Source organism: Lemur catta, chromosome 11 (assembly GCF_020740605.2).
Source record: "Lemur catta isolate mLemCat1 chromosome 11, mLemCat1.pri, whole genome shotgun sequence".
In the NCBI taxonomy this organism is placed as follows: Eukaryota; Metazoa; Chordata; class Mammalia; order Primates; family Lemuridae; genus Lemur; species Lemur catta.
The window spans coordinates 26,309,850-26,326,877 of NC_059138.1; the positions used below are offsets into that span (position 1 = coordinate 26,309,850).

The window sequence follows — 17,028 nt, forward strand, 5'->3', positions numbered from 1 at the left end:
ATATCTCTGTTCTGTTTATTGTCTCATGTTCTAGAGAGTAGGATTTTTATTTTTTAACTGTGTACCTAATGCTTATATAATAAAAATGTCTGTATAATGAAAAAAAAAATAACTATACCATAGTCTTTGAATAGTATAGCCGTGATGTCAAAGGGTGATGGTACTAAATCAGTCGAATGTGCCAAAACGCAATTAAAGCACCTCTAGATAATCCTCAGACTTCTTTTAATAAGGAAAAGTGATAAAAAGATTTGCTATTTGGCATTAAATATCTCATCATCTCATATCACAACTGAAAGTATATACAATCATTTATTCACTTAATACACTATATTACTTATTCAAGGTAAGTTTTTCCCCTGTGTGCCAAGAATAATCATCTCATTGGATGTCTGTTAAAAAAGGAAAAATAAATAAAAGGAATTCTGTTGTTATGTAAGTTGAAGAAAATCTTTTTACTATATTCTTCTTTTGGAAATTTTCAGTGTATAAGAGCTTTTTAAAGATTCTCAGAAGTCCTATGGTTAATTTTTTAAATGTATTTTCCTTTGTTTTAAATAAGCATTTGTTAACTTATCTGACACACAAGACTCTTCCATTAATCCATAATACCTATTAATTTTAGAAAAATTCTAGGTATTGTAAAAAATGTAAGTTTAAAAAAACCCTGTAATTTGTACAATAATCTAAATCCAAATTACAAGAGAATTTAAAATTTTTAATAATAATGAAAAAATTTAAAATAAGTGTTACTCTTTATTTAATGCCTACTTTTATCAGGTACTATACATTCTAATTTTCTGGATTATTTTGAATTCTCAGACGATTGACTTTCTACAGAAAATGAAAACCCCTCAGAAGTGGTAATGCAGTCAAAGTCAATGAGTAAATTATGAAAGCCCTAAAATAAACTCAGATCTATCCGACATCAAAGACTGTGCTCAATCCTACAAAGAACACTACTTCGATGTATCTTTAGCATTTCAGCTATATTAAGAACTACACATACTTCAGACTTTCACACTACAATCCACTGAACAGAAGTAGGTGGCTCCCATAGGATGCCACCTTTCATTACGTGCCACATGAAACTGACAAGAGGTTGAGAAAAGCATATTCATGAACAAAGGGTACAGAAGTGTGTGTGTGGTGGTGGGGCAGAGGGCCAAGAGGGAACGAAAAGGTCAGATTCTTAGTACCCCAAGCAGTCCCTAGCTACCTACTTACAGTCTTTGCTGTATGAAAGAACAAGGTAAATTTTGGGAAAAAAGTCACAGGACTACCAAGCTATCACTGAAAGAAAAAGAAATGACCATTAATTAACTGCCGAAACTTTTATTACAGTAGAAGATAAGCTCTACAGTAAAATCTTATTCCCCTCACTCATTTTGATTGAGAAAATGACTACGCTGTTGACAATTCAAAGTGTATCCTATAATGTGTAACTTTTCAAAATTTGACATTCTACATATAACCTGCGCTTCTGTTTTCCACTCTTGGAAACTTTGAATAGAATGAGCTTTAACCTAAGTTATAAATGCTAAAATCTAAGTATGATACATAAAGGCTCAAGCCAAAGTCTTCTTAGCGTTTATGTTGATGTCCACTAAAACACGTATCTACATTCTCAATGAAAATAGAGAAATCTTTTTCACGCAGTCCCAAATTCGAGAAAGGAATACACATATCCAAATGTCTCCTTCTCTTGTAAATGCTACAAGAAAAGTAGCATGAGAAGGAAGAGGCGAGATTCAGCACATTCACTTCTTTGACAACTCCTTACGCACTAGCGGAGCGAGCCGAAGCGCAAACAGCAGCAAGCGCTAGCACTGACGGCAAGCAAGTCCGGCACCGAACGCGCAGCGAACACGAGTACACGCGCCGGCTTACTTTGCACCTGCAGATCCATCTCGCGCATCTCGGTGAAGCGGTCCCGCAGGTCCATTGGAAGCTGCTCAATCACTGTCAAAGACAGAGTTCGTCAGAGGGGCGGAGCCAACGGCGAAATACGCGCTTACGTCGTTACGTGCGTGCGTGCGTGGGGGGGGTCCGGGGAGTCGGCAGCTCACAACGAGGCTGCCAGTTACCGTGAGAAAGAAACATCCCCCGCCTCCCCCTCCCTCCCGCCATCTCGCCTGCCCGTCCACTCGCGCTCTCGGCCGTCCGCAGGTCCCACAGGCGGCCCCCGCTAGCACCGCGCACTCACTTTCCAGATAGTCCTCTAGGTACAACATCGCGGCCCTTAGAGCTGGGGGAACGAGAGGGTCCAGGGGTTTATTTGTGTCACTCGCTGTCGCCGGAGTTTTGTCCCTTCCAATATGGCGCCTCCGCTAGCAGCACCCGCTCGACTCCGGCAAAAAAAAAAAAAACAAAAAAAAAAAACCACTTTGGCGCCTGACGGCGCTTGCCTCACTGCCGCCCGCAGCTGTCATTGGCTGGCTGAAGCAATGACGTCAGCCAGCCGGTGTCTGTCCCCGCGCCTTTGTGGGAAGTGTAGTTTTATTGCTCTTGAGCGAGGACTGACGCGCTGGCAGTTCCCCACGTAGAAACTACAAAAACCAGGCGCCATTGCAAACGGTGCGCAACAGAATCTGAAATGCGGTGCCTGTGTTTATTTGTTGATTTTTGCACAGAGAATGACGGGAGTTGTATGCCCGCAGAACCCAACTAGGGACAACTTTTCACCTGTTCTTTCCTGTGACTCCATGCCCGGGCGTTTGTGAGTCATGGATTTCAGGTAGTGCTGGGCAAATAACAAAGGTTCTAAACGCTAGAACAGTCAGCGAAGTTCGGGCAATTCGGATTGTTTAAAACAGAACTCTTGGCTGGAATTTATTCTCAGTATTTACTTTTAAGGTATAAATGAGACATCTGGTTGGCGCACATGTAATTTTAAAATAGTTTATACTGAAAGTATGTAGTGGATATGCATTTCCTAGATTAAAAGATACATAAATAGTTTTTCAACAGCAATTTATTTATGTATTCTAGTTTGCGGTCCGTGTCGTCGTCGTGCTCATGTAATACATACAACCTGCACCTGCCAAAAAAAGAAAAAAAGAAAGAAAGAAAAAGAAAATAGTAAGCAACCATGAATAACGGATGGAGACTTTATATCTAATGAGATGTACTAGCAATAACTTTAGATTTTGTTTAGTAAATATCCTGTATTAGAGCTTTGTGGTCCTGGGTGTTGTCTTTTCCTACTTTTTGACCCCTAGCAAATGTTGATAGGTGATATATTTAGTATTTCCCTGCTCAGTTTCTTTTTTTAAATTTTTCTTTAAAACTCTTGCAGTCAATAAGTTTTAGGTATTGTTATTTTCCACCCCTCTTTTCTTAATTCTCTTGGTTTTCCAGGGGAAATTGTCTTTAGTTCATCATTTAATGTTCTATTTCTGTTTTTCAGACTGGAGTTGAAACTGCGTCTGTGTGTGTTTCCTGCTTTCTTCCTCCCTTGAATATTCTCGTACTCAAGAATTTTTCACCGCTCTTAATCAGGATACTTTTCTGTCATATCTATGAATCTCAACGGAACTTTACCTAAACCCTAATAAGAATGACCTGGTTTATTTTCTGTACTTGGATCTACTGTCTAGTAACATTCTCTGTCTCTCCGTCCTTCCCTCCCTCCCACCTCTTTCTCATCCTTCCTTCCTTCTGCCTGTTTTAAGATCTCTTTGATAGTTTTGCAGTTTTGTAATGAGCCCAGTCTGGATCCCATGCTTCCTTCCTTCCTCTCTTTCCTTAAAGTTTCTTTAACCATGCTTAGGACTTGACGAGATCCTGAATCTTAGAGTTGGTGTCCTGTAACAATCCCAGAAAATTCTCAACTATTACCTCTTCAATGTTGCTCATTTCCAATTTTTTCCATTATCCCTTAGAACATCTAAAAGACCTCTCTAAGGCTTTCTCACTTTATCCTATATTTGTCTTAATCTTTCTTTTATATGTTTTATTTCAAAATTTTCAGTAATTTTTAGTTTTAGAATTTCTATTTGGTTCTCTTTTCAAGCCATTTTCTAATTTCTTATACAAATTAAACATATTTAGTCTATATTCTGTTTCAATTAAATCCAATACTGAAAATTCTATGAGTCTTGTGATATCTGTTTCTTCAAAAACAGGCACTGTTTGCTCATGGTGCCTGTTTCCCTGTGGATTGTGATTCTGAACTCTGAACTCATGTTTCTGGAGTTGTGAGCATAAGAATTCTTTGAGGCTGGAATTAAAATTGAGTTTTCTTGGAGAGTATTAGAATTTGCTTCTGAAAGTTGCTTGCAGACACCATGTACTTTAGGACCAGATTAAATTCTCCGTTTGATGTTTATTTTATTGAACAGATAGATTGAATTTAGGCCTCTAACCCGAAGGGCTTGTTATAGATTCTCAGAGGAGACTTCCCCTGCTCCCTTTACAGGGCTCCAAGGCCAAGACAGGCATGTTTCCTTACTGGCCTCTTCTGTGGATGAGACTTATTTCACATTCACCCTTACATGGGAAATATAGTCCTTTGGGACCCCAGATTTTTGTCTCTGATAAGACTTTGCCATTTGAAATGATACTTGGCTTTATCTTATGACCCTGGCTTGCTGCACAACTATCAAAGCAGGAGTTCTAGGTATCCAGAATTTGACAGATAATCTCTGAACAAAAGCCCTCTTTGGCCCTCGCTTATTTCTCAAGATATTCTCATTTTCCTTTTTTCCTTTCTTGTTCCCCTTTTATATATCCTCTCTGAGAATTCCTTCATTTCCTACCAGTTCATCAGTGTATTTGATTTTTTTTTAATCTAGAATTTTTAGTTGTTTTTGCCAGGTGGCTCATTCACAGTAGCTAAAACGGCATGCTGTTAGAAATAGAAGTCCATCATTTCAGGGCGGGTTCCATATTAAGGAAAATGAGATAGTAAATGGGTCCTAATTTAGTCAGTATACATATATACTCCAGAGAAACCAAAAATAAAACTTACTCTGTATTTTAGTTGATGAATGTAACTCTTGCTGGAACATCTATCAGCTGCAGAAAATTGTGTTTGCGTATGCATGTGATAACTTCTTCCACCTAGGTCATATGGTAGATACCACTTGGAGTGGTTGCCGACTTACAACCAATACCACACTTCTAGGCAGTTCCCTTCATATGGAGGGGTGACCATATCTGTATCTCGTTCCCATGCTCCCTTATCATAGCTCATTAATTTATAAGGGATAGACCAAAGCTGGACCTATCAGGTACACTCTTATGGGATTTGAGATTGGGAATGAGGAGACACAAAGATTGGCAACCTTTTGGCAGAATTACATTAATTGCAGTTCAGTAAATACATGCTCCACAAGCTCCTGCTGCTCAGAGTCTCCAGAGAATCTCTAGTTTTTTCCTTGCCTTTTCTCCCCCTTCTCTGTCAGTCTCTCTAACACTAGTGTGTAACCCTGAGAAAATTACCTTAACACTTGCTGCCTCTGTTTTCTGATCTGTAAATGGAAAACAGAAACAGTAGCTAAACTAGGAGTGTTGGATAGAAAGGATATCTATGCAAAGTACTTTGACTAATGCTAGGTAAATGTTATGATTCAATAAATGTCAGCTTCTATTACCGTCATTATTAAAACTGTACGCCCCCTCCTAACTTATCCATGTTGCAGATACCGTTTTTGTTACTCTTAGTTCTGCCTTGTGCCCCTGATTCTTTTGAGGCTGGATACCACCAGAACTGTAGGATTATCTCACCTCCAGGTGTGGTACTGCCACTGTTGTACTAAACTCAAAGGAGATATGATACAGAGAAAGCTATGTAAAAGTACTGCAGGAAAAGCTACTGGCTAAGTAGAAGGAATTAAAATTTAGGGAAAAGATTAAAAAGTGGTTGCAAAATATGACTTTACCAGAGTCCAAGACAAATGGGAATTTATAGCATGTGCTCAGAGGAACCTTGGCTTGAAGTCTTAAGGTTCTGCCACTTCATTATCTTTTAAAGAAAACTACCATCTTGAAACCTAGTAAAACTATGAAATGAAATTTTTTTATGTTTTGCACCAGGCAATATATCCTCCCTGACAGACCTTTGTAATATGGGAAGAAAGCAGGATAAAACTCTGTCTTTACATTAAACTAATTTTACATTTTTAAAATCCATTGAGTCACTCACTGGGTAAGTTACAAGCAGCATTGATAGGATGATAGTCTTCCCTTTACACGTCTATGGATGTTTTCGGCCTTCCCCTCCCAAGACCCACTAAAGAGACCTCTCTAGAAAGTTCTACTTTCCTGGTTCCTGGATGTTGCTGACGGAGAATTTGGGGAAAAGGAGAGAGGGGAAGAAAAGTAACTAGTGGAAGGACAGTTAGGGAGATTTTGCAAAGGGGATTTCTCTGGGTGCATTCAGTGGATGGGAGAGGGAACTTACTGAGATAGATGGTGGGCTACTGTATACAAAGCCGTCACAAAACCATTCCCCCAAAACAAATAGAAATTCTGGATAAAACATAAGAAAAATACTTGAAACTAAGAGCATGAAATCCCCAGGTGCTAGAAATAAAGAGTAAACTCAAAGTTGGTATAGTGAACAAAAGCTGAAGCTCAAAGAACTTATAGCTTTATGGGCCTTAAATATTGAGTCTTGGGTTCTGATGTGGCAGAGTGAAAGTATTGCAAGCCTCAGATCCTATGCTTGTAGGGAGCTAAAGCTAACCATCTTGCAATATAATTATGCCAGTAGTCACAAGGGGCTGCTGCTCCTTCTATGAAACTACCTGGGGAAACAACAATGAAGCTTGTCATCGGGCCACCAGAAATCAGGGGTGGAAAGGCAACCCAGAGGAATTTAGACCCCAGACCTGCACCAAGCATGGTCATAGAGTCCAAATTCAGACTTCTCACAAGGTGTGGAGACCCTTTAACCAGGTAGTAAATCTGATCTGACCTGGTGAAACAATAGGGGACCCATATAGACGTAAATACAATAATACCCGTTAGGGATGTTCCTCAGCCTAGGACACAAAGAGGAGCAACTTCTGTTGACAGTGAGCACACAAACAGTATAAATCCCTTAAGGAAATGACGATGAGAGATTGTTAGCAGATAGAATTTAAAAAACAAAATCTAACCATGTGAGTACTAGAAGTCATGTTTGATGAAATTAAACCAGAAAGTAGAACAAACAAGAAAAAGATAAATAGAAAAGATGTAAAAATTGGAAAATCAATCTAGAAGTTCCAATACTTGAGCCATTATCCGAGGTCCATAGGATTGTTTTTCATCTATGAAATTAAGGTAAGAAAGGATACTTGTACTGTAGGATTGTGGTGAGGCTCAAAGGAAATAATGTTTAAGAGCACTTAGCCCAGTGCCTAGGACATAAATGTAATCATGAGAAAGTAGAATTTGTAGACTTGACAGTACAGAGGTAAATAATCCAGTAAGTGCCATACCAACGGCGCTGCAGTGGAAGCAGTTGCCCTGGAGTAGGCAAATAAGGGGATGTGTTGTCTATAGAGGATTTAAAAACAATAATAAAACTGATTTTTACAGTCTGCTTTTTATTACCACCATGTGCCAGCAATTCTAAACCATGTCAGTGGTAAAATATTTCTCCAGGAAAAAATATTTTCTTGGTCTAAGATCTAAACGATCACTTCAGTTTTGGTTGAACTTTCGTAGCTGTGGCACTACATATTCCTGTTAATTAGTGGGTGGGAAATGAAATTGAAAGCATAGGAATAACAAAGAGAAAGACACAGAACTTGAGTGATTTCGATGATATCATTCTCTATGATCACTTGGAGTTTTTAATTTGTATTTTAAATTTAATATAGTGAAACTGAGCTGCCAGGTGTCATATTTTTGTTTATGAAATGTAAATCTTAGCTTATACATGAAACATATTACTGAATTTGAATAATATCTTAAAAATGGAAATGTATTCTTTTAAAAATATTTTTGTTTAATTGTTATTTAATTGCTAGAACATTTTAATGTAGTTATTCACTAGTGCAACAGACCTATGTTTTCCCTTCCAAAAAAAATGCTTAGATGTAATTGAAAAGATTAATCCATTATTTTTTCTTCACTGTTAATTATTCATTATAAGCATGCTTACATCATGAAGTTTAAAAAAAGAAAATTTAGCCTGTCTGAATTTTTTTTCTGCCATTATCATTATTCATTTAATTTCAAGATCATTTCTGAAAATGGTCTTGCATAGAGGCAAGGTATATTAAAATTAACTGCTCCAGGTGTCAGATATTCTAGGTATGTTTATTTAAATGCTGCTCACAGGAGGCAGGTGTAAGTTTATTTATACACAATGGCATAATTGTCTATAACTGTTTCTCTAGGTTTGATTTTGAAAGACTTAGGCTCTTTAATGTTTGCTTTCATGAGATTGGTAAGGTAAAGATAAATTATCAAGCAATTTCTCTTTGTGATACGATATGAAAATCTTTCAGTGACTGTGAGGATTTTACTTTTCCCTCCAAAGATTTTAACTTTTCCTTTTCGTCTCTCCTTTATCACACAGGCACCCTATACAATTGACAAGAAGTGGTTTTTGACAAATTCAAGCTTTTTTCTTATTTTTATTTTTACCTTGTTTTTAATGAATCCAAATCATTAGAGGTTTAGGAAGGCTTATTGTGTTAGCAGGTGCAAAAGTATTTTTCTAAAGTTGGTTAGGGTATTCTTATCATTGAGGACGTATGACAATATAGCGCATTTTTATACCCTGTCCATAAATATCTCATGAGACTTACTATAGTGTAGTATAGTCCCTGCCTCCCCCATTAATTTGGAATTCCTCAAGGGCAGAGACCATGTTTTATTCATCTGTTGATCCACAGATCTGGCAGGTAATATGAGTTCAATAAAGATGTGATGAATTATTGAATGAATGAATGCATGAGCATTAAGCACAAGTTCATAAGACTCCAAGTTCAGAATAGACAGGGCAACATGAAGTTGTCATGATTGTGAACTTTTTAAGCTCTGTGAAGAAAATAAGATTCCAGTGGTCATCCAAGTGACTGGACTGGAATGCTGAGAAGAATTTTCTAAATAGAAGGCTTTGAAGAATTCTCAAATACAGGAATAGGTCAACCTCCTTCATAGTGATTTTTAATTAGCCTTGCCTAAAAGGGTGGGTGGAGGGAAAATGATAGTGATATGGTAATTCATGATGCTCTGTATTTTTTTAAAAATCCTTTGAAGTTCTAAATATTAATCTAGAATAATAAGTACAACTTCTAGGGAACACAAGAAAGAATATTACTATATTTTATTTCAGCAAATATTTATTAAACAGCAAATACCACTAATACAAAACATGACCAAGACACAGTCTCTGTTCTTGCAGAGTGTACAGCTTGTTAAGAGAAGCAGATGGTTCTGGAAATAATTTAAATACGATGTGGTAAATGCTATAACATGGTCAAATTTTGAGATAGGGACTAAATGATTCATCAAGATAAATTTACATAAATTCTCTTGAGATTTGATGGTTTCTTTGATGAATAATGAACATAATGGTTCAACAAAGGGATAAATTGATAGAGACTAATATTAAGATGCAATAGATAAAATATCCACAGATTCAAATACTTTGTAGTCATTAAATATCATGTGTTTGATTACTACCTAAGTTTATATTAAAATACAATATATTAATATGTAGGGTCTCTAATCAGATAATTTACACTAATACAACCCTAACCAGTTGTTAAAATTTTGAGATACTTCTACTGGTTGGTAAATAAATAGCAGCTACTCTGAACCATCATAGAGTCCCATCCTACCCTGGCCGCCCTGGCTTTTCCTATTAGACTCTCTAGGCCTCCTCATTATGTAGCTACTGTAGAATTAACAAATGGCCTGCCAGGACCTTGCTTCAGTAAGGCCAGCCTCTGCTAAATGGTTTGTTAATTATTTTGGATATCACTCCTGGATACATTATGAAGTAAAAAATGGGTTACAAAGCACAGGGTGGAATATGATAGCACTTTTGAAAAAACTGTGTACATGGATAGATATATACAGATATATTTATATTTAGGCTTGAACCTACATTTAAAAGGCTAACAATAGTTATTTCTGAATGATGGTGGAATTATAGGTGATTGTATTTTCTATATCTATTTCTATATTCTTCAAACTTTAAAATGACTTCATAATCAGAAATATGTTTTATACACACACAAACTGAAAGCGATAAGATTGGCAATTTATAAGGTGTTTTGTGTCGATGCCCCCAAATTTTTCCATCTTCTAAAGAGCTGGGCAAATATCTTAAGTATTCTTACAATAATCAGTTTTATTCTCAAAAGCCTTTCATGCTGGGTTAATATTGCTGTAAAGGTCCAGATGGTGTCCAAGTGTCAAAATACGAAGCCAGGTCATTAAGTAAATGAAGCATTCACTTACCGGCCTTGGGTCAAACACATAAAGGTCAGGATCTGGGGGAAGCAGATACACAAATAGGAAATAAGGTTACAAAGCATATGGAGGAAAAAATTCCTTGCCAAGTCAAATCCTGGAACACAGGACAACATTCAAAATGCTAAGTTAAGGTCATCTGAGGTAGCAGAAACAGCATAATTCAGGTTTTGGAAATAGTAGAGAGCAGTCTGTTCCGGAAGCCAGGTTAAGTCCTGGTTCTTGCACATACTCATGCTGTGACAATTGTGTGATGATATCAGGAGGGTAAAAGGAGTAGCGCTATCAGGGTCCTGATACCACTTGAGTTGTTTTGTCATCTAGCTCAACATGTGAGTGTGTTTTTAGGACTAAACTGATGGCAATAAACAAGTACTTCTCTGTGTCATCCAGATATAGATTATAAATGGACCCATGGGAACAGATAACAGTTTTTGATGCCTAGGGCCTTGATTCATGAGACCACTTTACAGGTAGACTTGCTAAGCTGTAGACCAGTGGTTCTCAACCACGAGTGATTTTGCCCTCCAGTGGACATTTGGCAATGTCTGGAGACGTTTTAGTTGTCAAAACATGGGGAAGTACTACTGACTTCTACTAAATAGAGACCAAAGATGCTGATAAATGTCCTACAGTACAGCCACCTGCAACAAATAGTTATCCGGCCCAGAATGTCAATAATGCCACAATTAACTCTGCTGCAGACAGATGTTGTAGTTGAAGAGTACCCAACATTCTTGGGTCAATGTTCCATGCTATCAGCAACATTTGCCATTTCCTTAACCAGAGTGTTGATTTGAGAACATCGTACAGTAGAGGGCAGTGATAAACAAATTTTTCTGCTATATTATCATTTGTCCTCAACAGTTTTTTCCTTTTTCTACTTTTCTAATTCCTAAAGCAAAAATAACAATACACATAAAAACAATAATACTAGAGAAACTGATTTTGTATGTTTTAAGAAAAAAAGCTCCACATTTTATGTAAGGGTGTATTAAAGATTTTAAAATAGAAGTTCCACATATACGTGAACCATTTTTTTCTTCTTCATGTATACCCTGAGCACTGACATCTGCAACTTTTTGTTTACTCTTTTTTTTTTTTTTTTTTTTTTTGAGACAGAGTGTCACTTTGTTGCCCGGGCTAGAGTGAGTGCCGTGGCATCAGCCTAGCTCACAGCAACCTCAGACTCCTGGGCTTAAGCGATCCTACTGCCTCAGCCTCCCGAGTAGCTGGGACTACAGGCATGAGCCACCATGCCCGGCTAATTTTTTTGTATATATATTTTTAGTTGGCCAGATAATTTCTTTCTATTTTTAGTAGAGACGGGGTCTCACTCTTGCTCAGGCTGGTCTCGAACTCCTGACCTCGAGCGATCCACCCGCCTCGGCCTCCCAGAGCTAGGATTACAGGCGTGAGCCACCGCGCCCGGCCTGTTTACTCTTTTTAAAAAACTACCAATGGTATGTAAATATTGAGAAAATGAAACATGACATAATACTAATGTATGACTGATCATACTTTTGTTGGTAGCCTGTTCTAATATTTAACAATCCTTATTTTTGAGCTGCTGAACCAACATTCTTTCCTATATGCATATGTTCTTTTATAGTTGATTTAATGAAATTCAGAGACATTTATTCTCCTTATATTAGTACTCTATATGCTCAAGGAACCTCTAAAATATAGCCTTAGACTTTTTTCCAAATTAAATAGTCATCAAAAAAAAAAAAAAGCAAAAAGTCAAGGATAGTTTGAGATAGGCCATTTTTTAAATTCAATACTATTATCCTTTATGGTAAAAAAATATTATTATGATATTTATAGTAACGAAAGTCATGGTAAAATAAAAAACCAGTAGTCTGAAATGATTATTTTCTACATGGTCATCTAATTGTCCCCCAATAGGTAGATGATAGATAGAGATAAATAGATAGATATTTTTCAGAGAAATACATGCATGTTGTAACAAAGTAATAGTATAAAAGAGCTTATAATGAAATGCAAAGAATCCTGCTCTAATTATCTTTACCCTGCTTCCATGCTCTGGAAGTAATTACTATTTCTGTTTTTAATTCTTCTGGCAGGTTGCCTTGAGAAATCAAAATTGCATATTTATAAAATTCCTCAATTTTTAATTTTGTGTAGGATATATTGCTTCTTCAATAGAAAAGATAAGAATATAGAACACTTCCTCCTTGCTTTCAGGGTTGTTTCATTGGTTAAGTTTTTAATGTTAATTACACACCTAAGTGTATAAAATAGTCCTAACTCTAACACGTTAACCCTAACTCCATCATTTGGGAACAACATCTCTCTACTCTTCCTTAGAAGATGAAGTTTAACATTAGAGTGACTAGCTTTTTTCCTATCTTACCTCCTCCCCTTCAATTTCTCACCTTCTGTAGCTATATTTTGACATTGTATTTGTCAATCAATATGTTCTGCTATGCAACCACAGCTCAATCTTTCTTGCGTTTTCTGTAGGATAACTCTAGAAGGTTAAAAATAAGCAATATTTACACCATTCTGACTTTATAATTTTTTAATACTTGGGCAAAGAACGTTTTCTTCTTCTGGGGGCTTAATGTTACAACTGTGGGGGTAATTAAATGAGAATGTTTTCAACATCATTTTATAAGATTCCATCAAGTGCTCAATTATATATCACTTTTTATTTTGTTTTATATTTGGACCATTAATTATTGTCCCTTTTTCCTCCCTTTTTGTAGTTTTTAGTTTCTTTTCTATTTTTCTTATAATACTTCCTCTCAATCATGCCATCTACTGTATCAACACCTCCTCTTTCCCCCATTTCCATAGCTCTTTACATTCTTCATGTTCCATCTAGTCAGTACTGATTGCTGTCTAAGCTTGTTGCTGTCTAAACTAAGTTGTCATTCTGGAACATTCCTTTATTTTTGTAGGTATATGAAATATAATAAATTTTATATGACATATGTTATCTTGCTAAATTCACTTAGTTTTAGTAAAGTTGTTTTCATTTGTTTGTTTTTTTGTTTTGTAAATTCCTTAGGATTTCTACAATATATCATCTGTGAGTAAGACAATGTTATGTGCTGAATTGTATCTCGACCAAAATTCATATGTTGCCATCCTAACCCCCAGTACCTCAGAATGTGACTGCATTTAGAGACAGGGTCTTTACAGTGGTGATTAAGTTCAAATGAGGTCACTGGTATGGATGCTAATCCAATATGACTGGTGTCCTTATAAGAAGAGGAAATTTGGACACAGACATGGACAAAGAGAAAACAATATAAAGACATAGGAAGAAGATGGTCTTTGGAAGGAAGAAACCCTGTTACACCTTGGTCTCAGACTTCTAACTCTCAGAATTCTGCAAAAAAAATCTATTGAGTAAGCCACCCAGTCTATGGTACTTTGTTATAGCAATCCTAGCAAACTAATACAGACCATTTTACTTCTTCTTTTCTATTTTGTGCCCAGTTATACTGGGTAGAACCTCTAGGATAAAGTTACAAAATGGTAGTAAAGAAAATGCTCCTGCTTTATTCATTGTCTTACGGGGAAAGTATTCAATATTTCATCATTAATATGGTGTTAGCTATAGGTTATTTGAAGATGCCATTTATCCATTTGAGGAAGTTCCTTTCTAGCCCTAGTTTGTTGAAAGCTGTTTTTCAAAATCGTGACTTGGTGTTGAATTTTATCAAATGCTTTATCTAAATCTTGTGACATTGTAAATGATTTTTCTCCTTTATTCCGATAAAGTGGTAAATTTTATTCATTGATTTTGATGATTAAACCAGCTTTGCATTCCTAAGATAAACCCCACATGGTTATGCTATAGTAAAACTTTTTATATACTGATGAATTTGAGTTGCTTATATTTTGGAGACTTTTTGTGTCTATGTTCATGAGGATTATTGGTCTGTGGTTTTGTTTTCTAGTTTTTTCCATGGCAGATTTTGGCATCGGGGTTATGTTGGCCTCAAGTATAAAGGCCTTGAAGATTTTGAGATCAAGTGTGTTTGCTTTTAACATTGTGCTGGACAAGTTAAAAAAATAACAATAGAAAACTCTAAAATTATTTGTTTAAGGTATTCCCCAAAATTTGTATGACTGTTACAAAAGAATATTGGGTTGCAACCAGTGAACTCTAAATTAGATCCTATAAATTGTAGGATTGCAGCCTCGGAAAAATTCATAGCCCTTACCATATCTCTTGTGTGAACATAATGCTTTTTTTTGTTTTTCCAAGAAAAATCAGGATGTGAAGAATAGGAATGGGCTCCTATGGGAGGTTTCAGATGACTCAGAGACCTTAATTTTCTAAATATTTCTGAGCTTATGCTGTCATAAAAACAACTCTTTTTATTTTTTTTTGTTAAATGAAGCTATTCATAGCTTACTTGAAAATTCTTTAAGGACCTTACCTGAGACAGTGACCTCTCAGGAGAAACCAGTTCTGCTCATCTTTCACTGGCATCTTCTCTGATTGCCTCCAAACCTACAACTTGAGTCAGATCCCAGCATGACTCAGAGAAGGCCAAATGCAAAGTCAAACTCAAGACAGGAGGTTTAATGCACCCACAATTGCAAGATTTTGCTAATTTATACCAGCAAAAATGAAAAGAATTGAATTGTAATGGATTGTGAAGATGTTAAACTAAGAAAGGAGAAACAGTTTTAGGTCAGGCTTAATTTATCTGTGTGGGGGCATATACCAGTGAATCTGGTTCACGTAGGCTCAAGCAGTTGGCAGTAGCTCAGTTTGACTGGTAGACTAAATAAGTACTTAATAGTGGCCTGGATTTAATGAATTGAGGTGCCAGAAATACCTTGGTGTGAGAAGAATCTGAGACTGAAGGAGATAGGAAAGTTGGACTGGACTCATCAAATGTAATTCTTTCACCTCCTCCTAGTCGTGTCTGCTGAGTGTTTCTGAAGACTTTGCCTTTACCAAGACATTGGGAAACATTTTGAAGAGAGCACCAGTAAGTTTGAAAAATGCTCTAGGAGGATATTTCTGTAGACTAGGAATATTGGTGGAAGATGCTGCAGTTGATATGAGTTCTTTGATTGCAGTGGAGATGCTAGGATCCAAGGTAGCAGGGGCCAAATATTAAGATTAATAGCAACATTTAACTACCAGGGACAGAATGGGCTTGGTCCTTTTAATAATTACCAGGGCCTGAGTGGTAAATCTGAATGATATGACCTCAATGATGTTCAGTGATGGCTAATTGTTAATCAAGTCCCTGTAAGTTAATAAATGGCCAACATACTAAGCTTCTATTTATTCTCTATAACCAAAACTCAAGGTATAGAGAACAGGAGCTTGATTTGAACCACCATATTAGAGTCTAAGACCTGAGTTAGTTTACAGATCTAGGTCCCCTCTAATGAAGGGGAGATTGGTATGCTTGAGAATGTCCTTACATCATTGTAACGCCAGGCCATCAGTTTTCTTTCGAGCTTCCCCCAAAGAGACAATTTGCACTTAAATGAAATACTTCCATCTTTTCTGAGACCATTGGATACTGCTCTCAACCAGTTGTTGACTCCTGGGTATAGAGAATTCTATGATCCACAAATTAAAATAAGTGCTTATAGGATTCATATGATTAATATAGTTTTCAACAGACTCTGCCTCATAGTGTACCCACTGCTATTTGGTGAACTCAGTCTGCAATAACTTATCCAGTTCTTTAATATGATGTTGAAATAGATATATTGAACTGGGAGAATCTACACTTTAGAACACTGGTAGGAAAAGTCAGTTTTGATTCCTTTCCCTGCCACCATCTATGGATTGAGTAAATATCTAATTATAGTTATTGTATCTGATTCAATAATTCATTTCACAGTGAAATAAGTCAAGTAACAAAGTAATGTTTATAGGATTTACAAGCCTTAGCATATAATAATTCCAAAAGAATCTGTTCTATGATTTGATAGAATGGTCAATTGAAGACTTAGATTTGGTGCTACTTGGGAGACACCTTGTAAGGTTGGTATATTATCTTATAAATTGCACTATGTGTTTTAAACCAGCGACCAATATATAGTACTGCTTCTCCAGTATCCAGAATATATGAGTTCTAGAATGTAAGAATTCAAATGGGAGTGATCCACTTCCCAGATATTTGATTTCCAACTCTGTGACTCTGCTGGTTTAGATGTGGTAATTTGCGAGATCTTGAATTGTCTCTCTTTTAATTAGAGGGCAAACTTGCTTTTATTATATGAGGAATAGTGACATTATGTTAAGTTATTTTTATTGATGTAGTTTTTAGAAGTTTAGTTTTGGGAAAAGTGTATGTTATTGCCGGGCAGCTAATACAGTGGGCTGTGGCGAATATTTGTCATATTTTTGAACTTTCATTCAATATACTATGTTTGGAGAATTCTTCATCTTATGGGAATAAAAGCCAGCTAGATGGTTGCTTTCCCAGATTTCCTTATGGCGTGCCTTAGCCCATTCAGGGTGCCATAACAAAGCCCCTTAGAATGAATAATTTATAAACAACAGGAATACTTTTTACAGTTCTGGAGGCTTGAAAGTTCAAGATCAAGGTGCCAGCAGAACCTTACATAGCAGAAGAGGCAAATAAG

At 36.6% G+C, this 17,028-nt stretch overlaps 1 protein-coding gene and 1 long non-coding RNA gene across 4 annotated transcripts in view; one reads left to right on the forward strand and one right to left on the reverse strand.

Annotated features, from left to right (window-relative positions):
* The window catches only part of ING3 (inhibitor of growth family member 3), a 29,296-nt gene extending 26,914 nt beyond the window's left edge, over positions 1–2,382 (reverse strand). For 2 of the 3 annotated variants that reach the window (XR_006738141.1, XM_045564358.1), the window contains exons 1-2: positions 2,207–2,358; positions 1,891–1,962 (exon numbers count right to left, since the gene is read on the reverse strand). Coding sequence is in view for 2 of the 3 variants with exons in the window: in XM_045564358.1 (XP_045420314.1) it covers positions 1,891–1,962; positions 2,207–2,234 (100 nt within the window). In the remaining variant the exon portion in view is untranslated. Of the gene's footprint in view, positions 1–1,890; positions 1,963–2,206 lie in introns of all 3 variants that reach the window. The other variant, XM_045564357.1, reaches the window with a different exon arrangement.
* A 265-nt stretch (positions 2,383–2,647) lies between these two features.
* LOC123647134 lies at positions 2,648–3,074 on the forward strand. The gene is made up of 2 exons (XR_006738143.1): positions 2,648–2,737; positions 2,992–3,074. It is a non-coding gene; the product is annotated as an uncharacterized LOC123647134 (long non-coding RNA).
* The last annotated feature ends 13,954 nt before the right edge of the window (positions 3,075–17,028 follow it).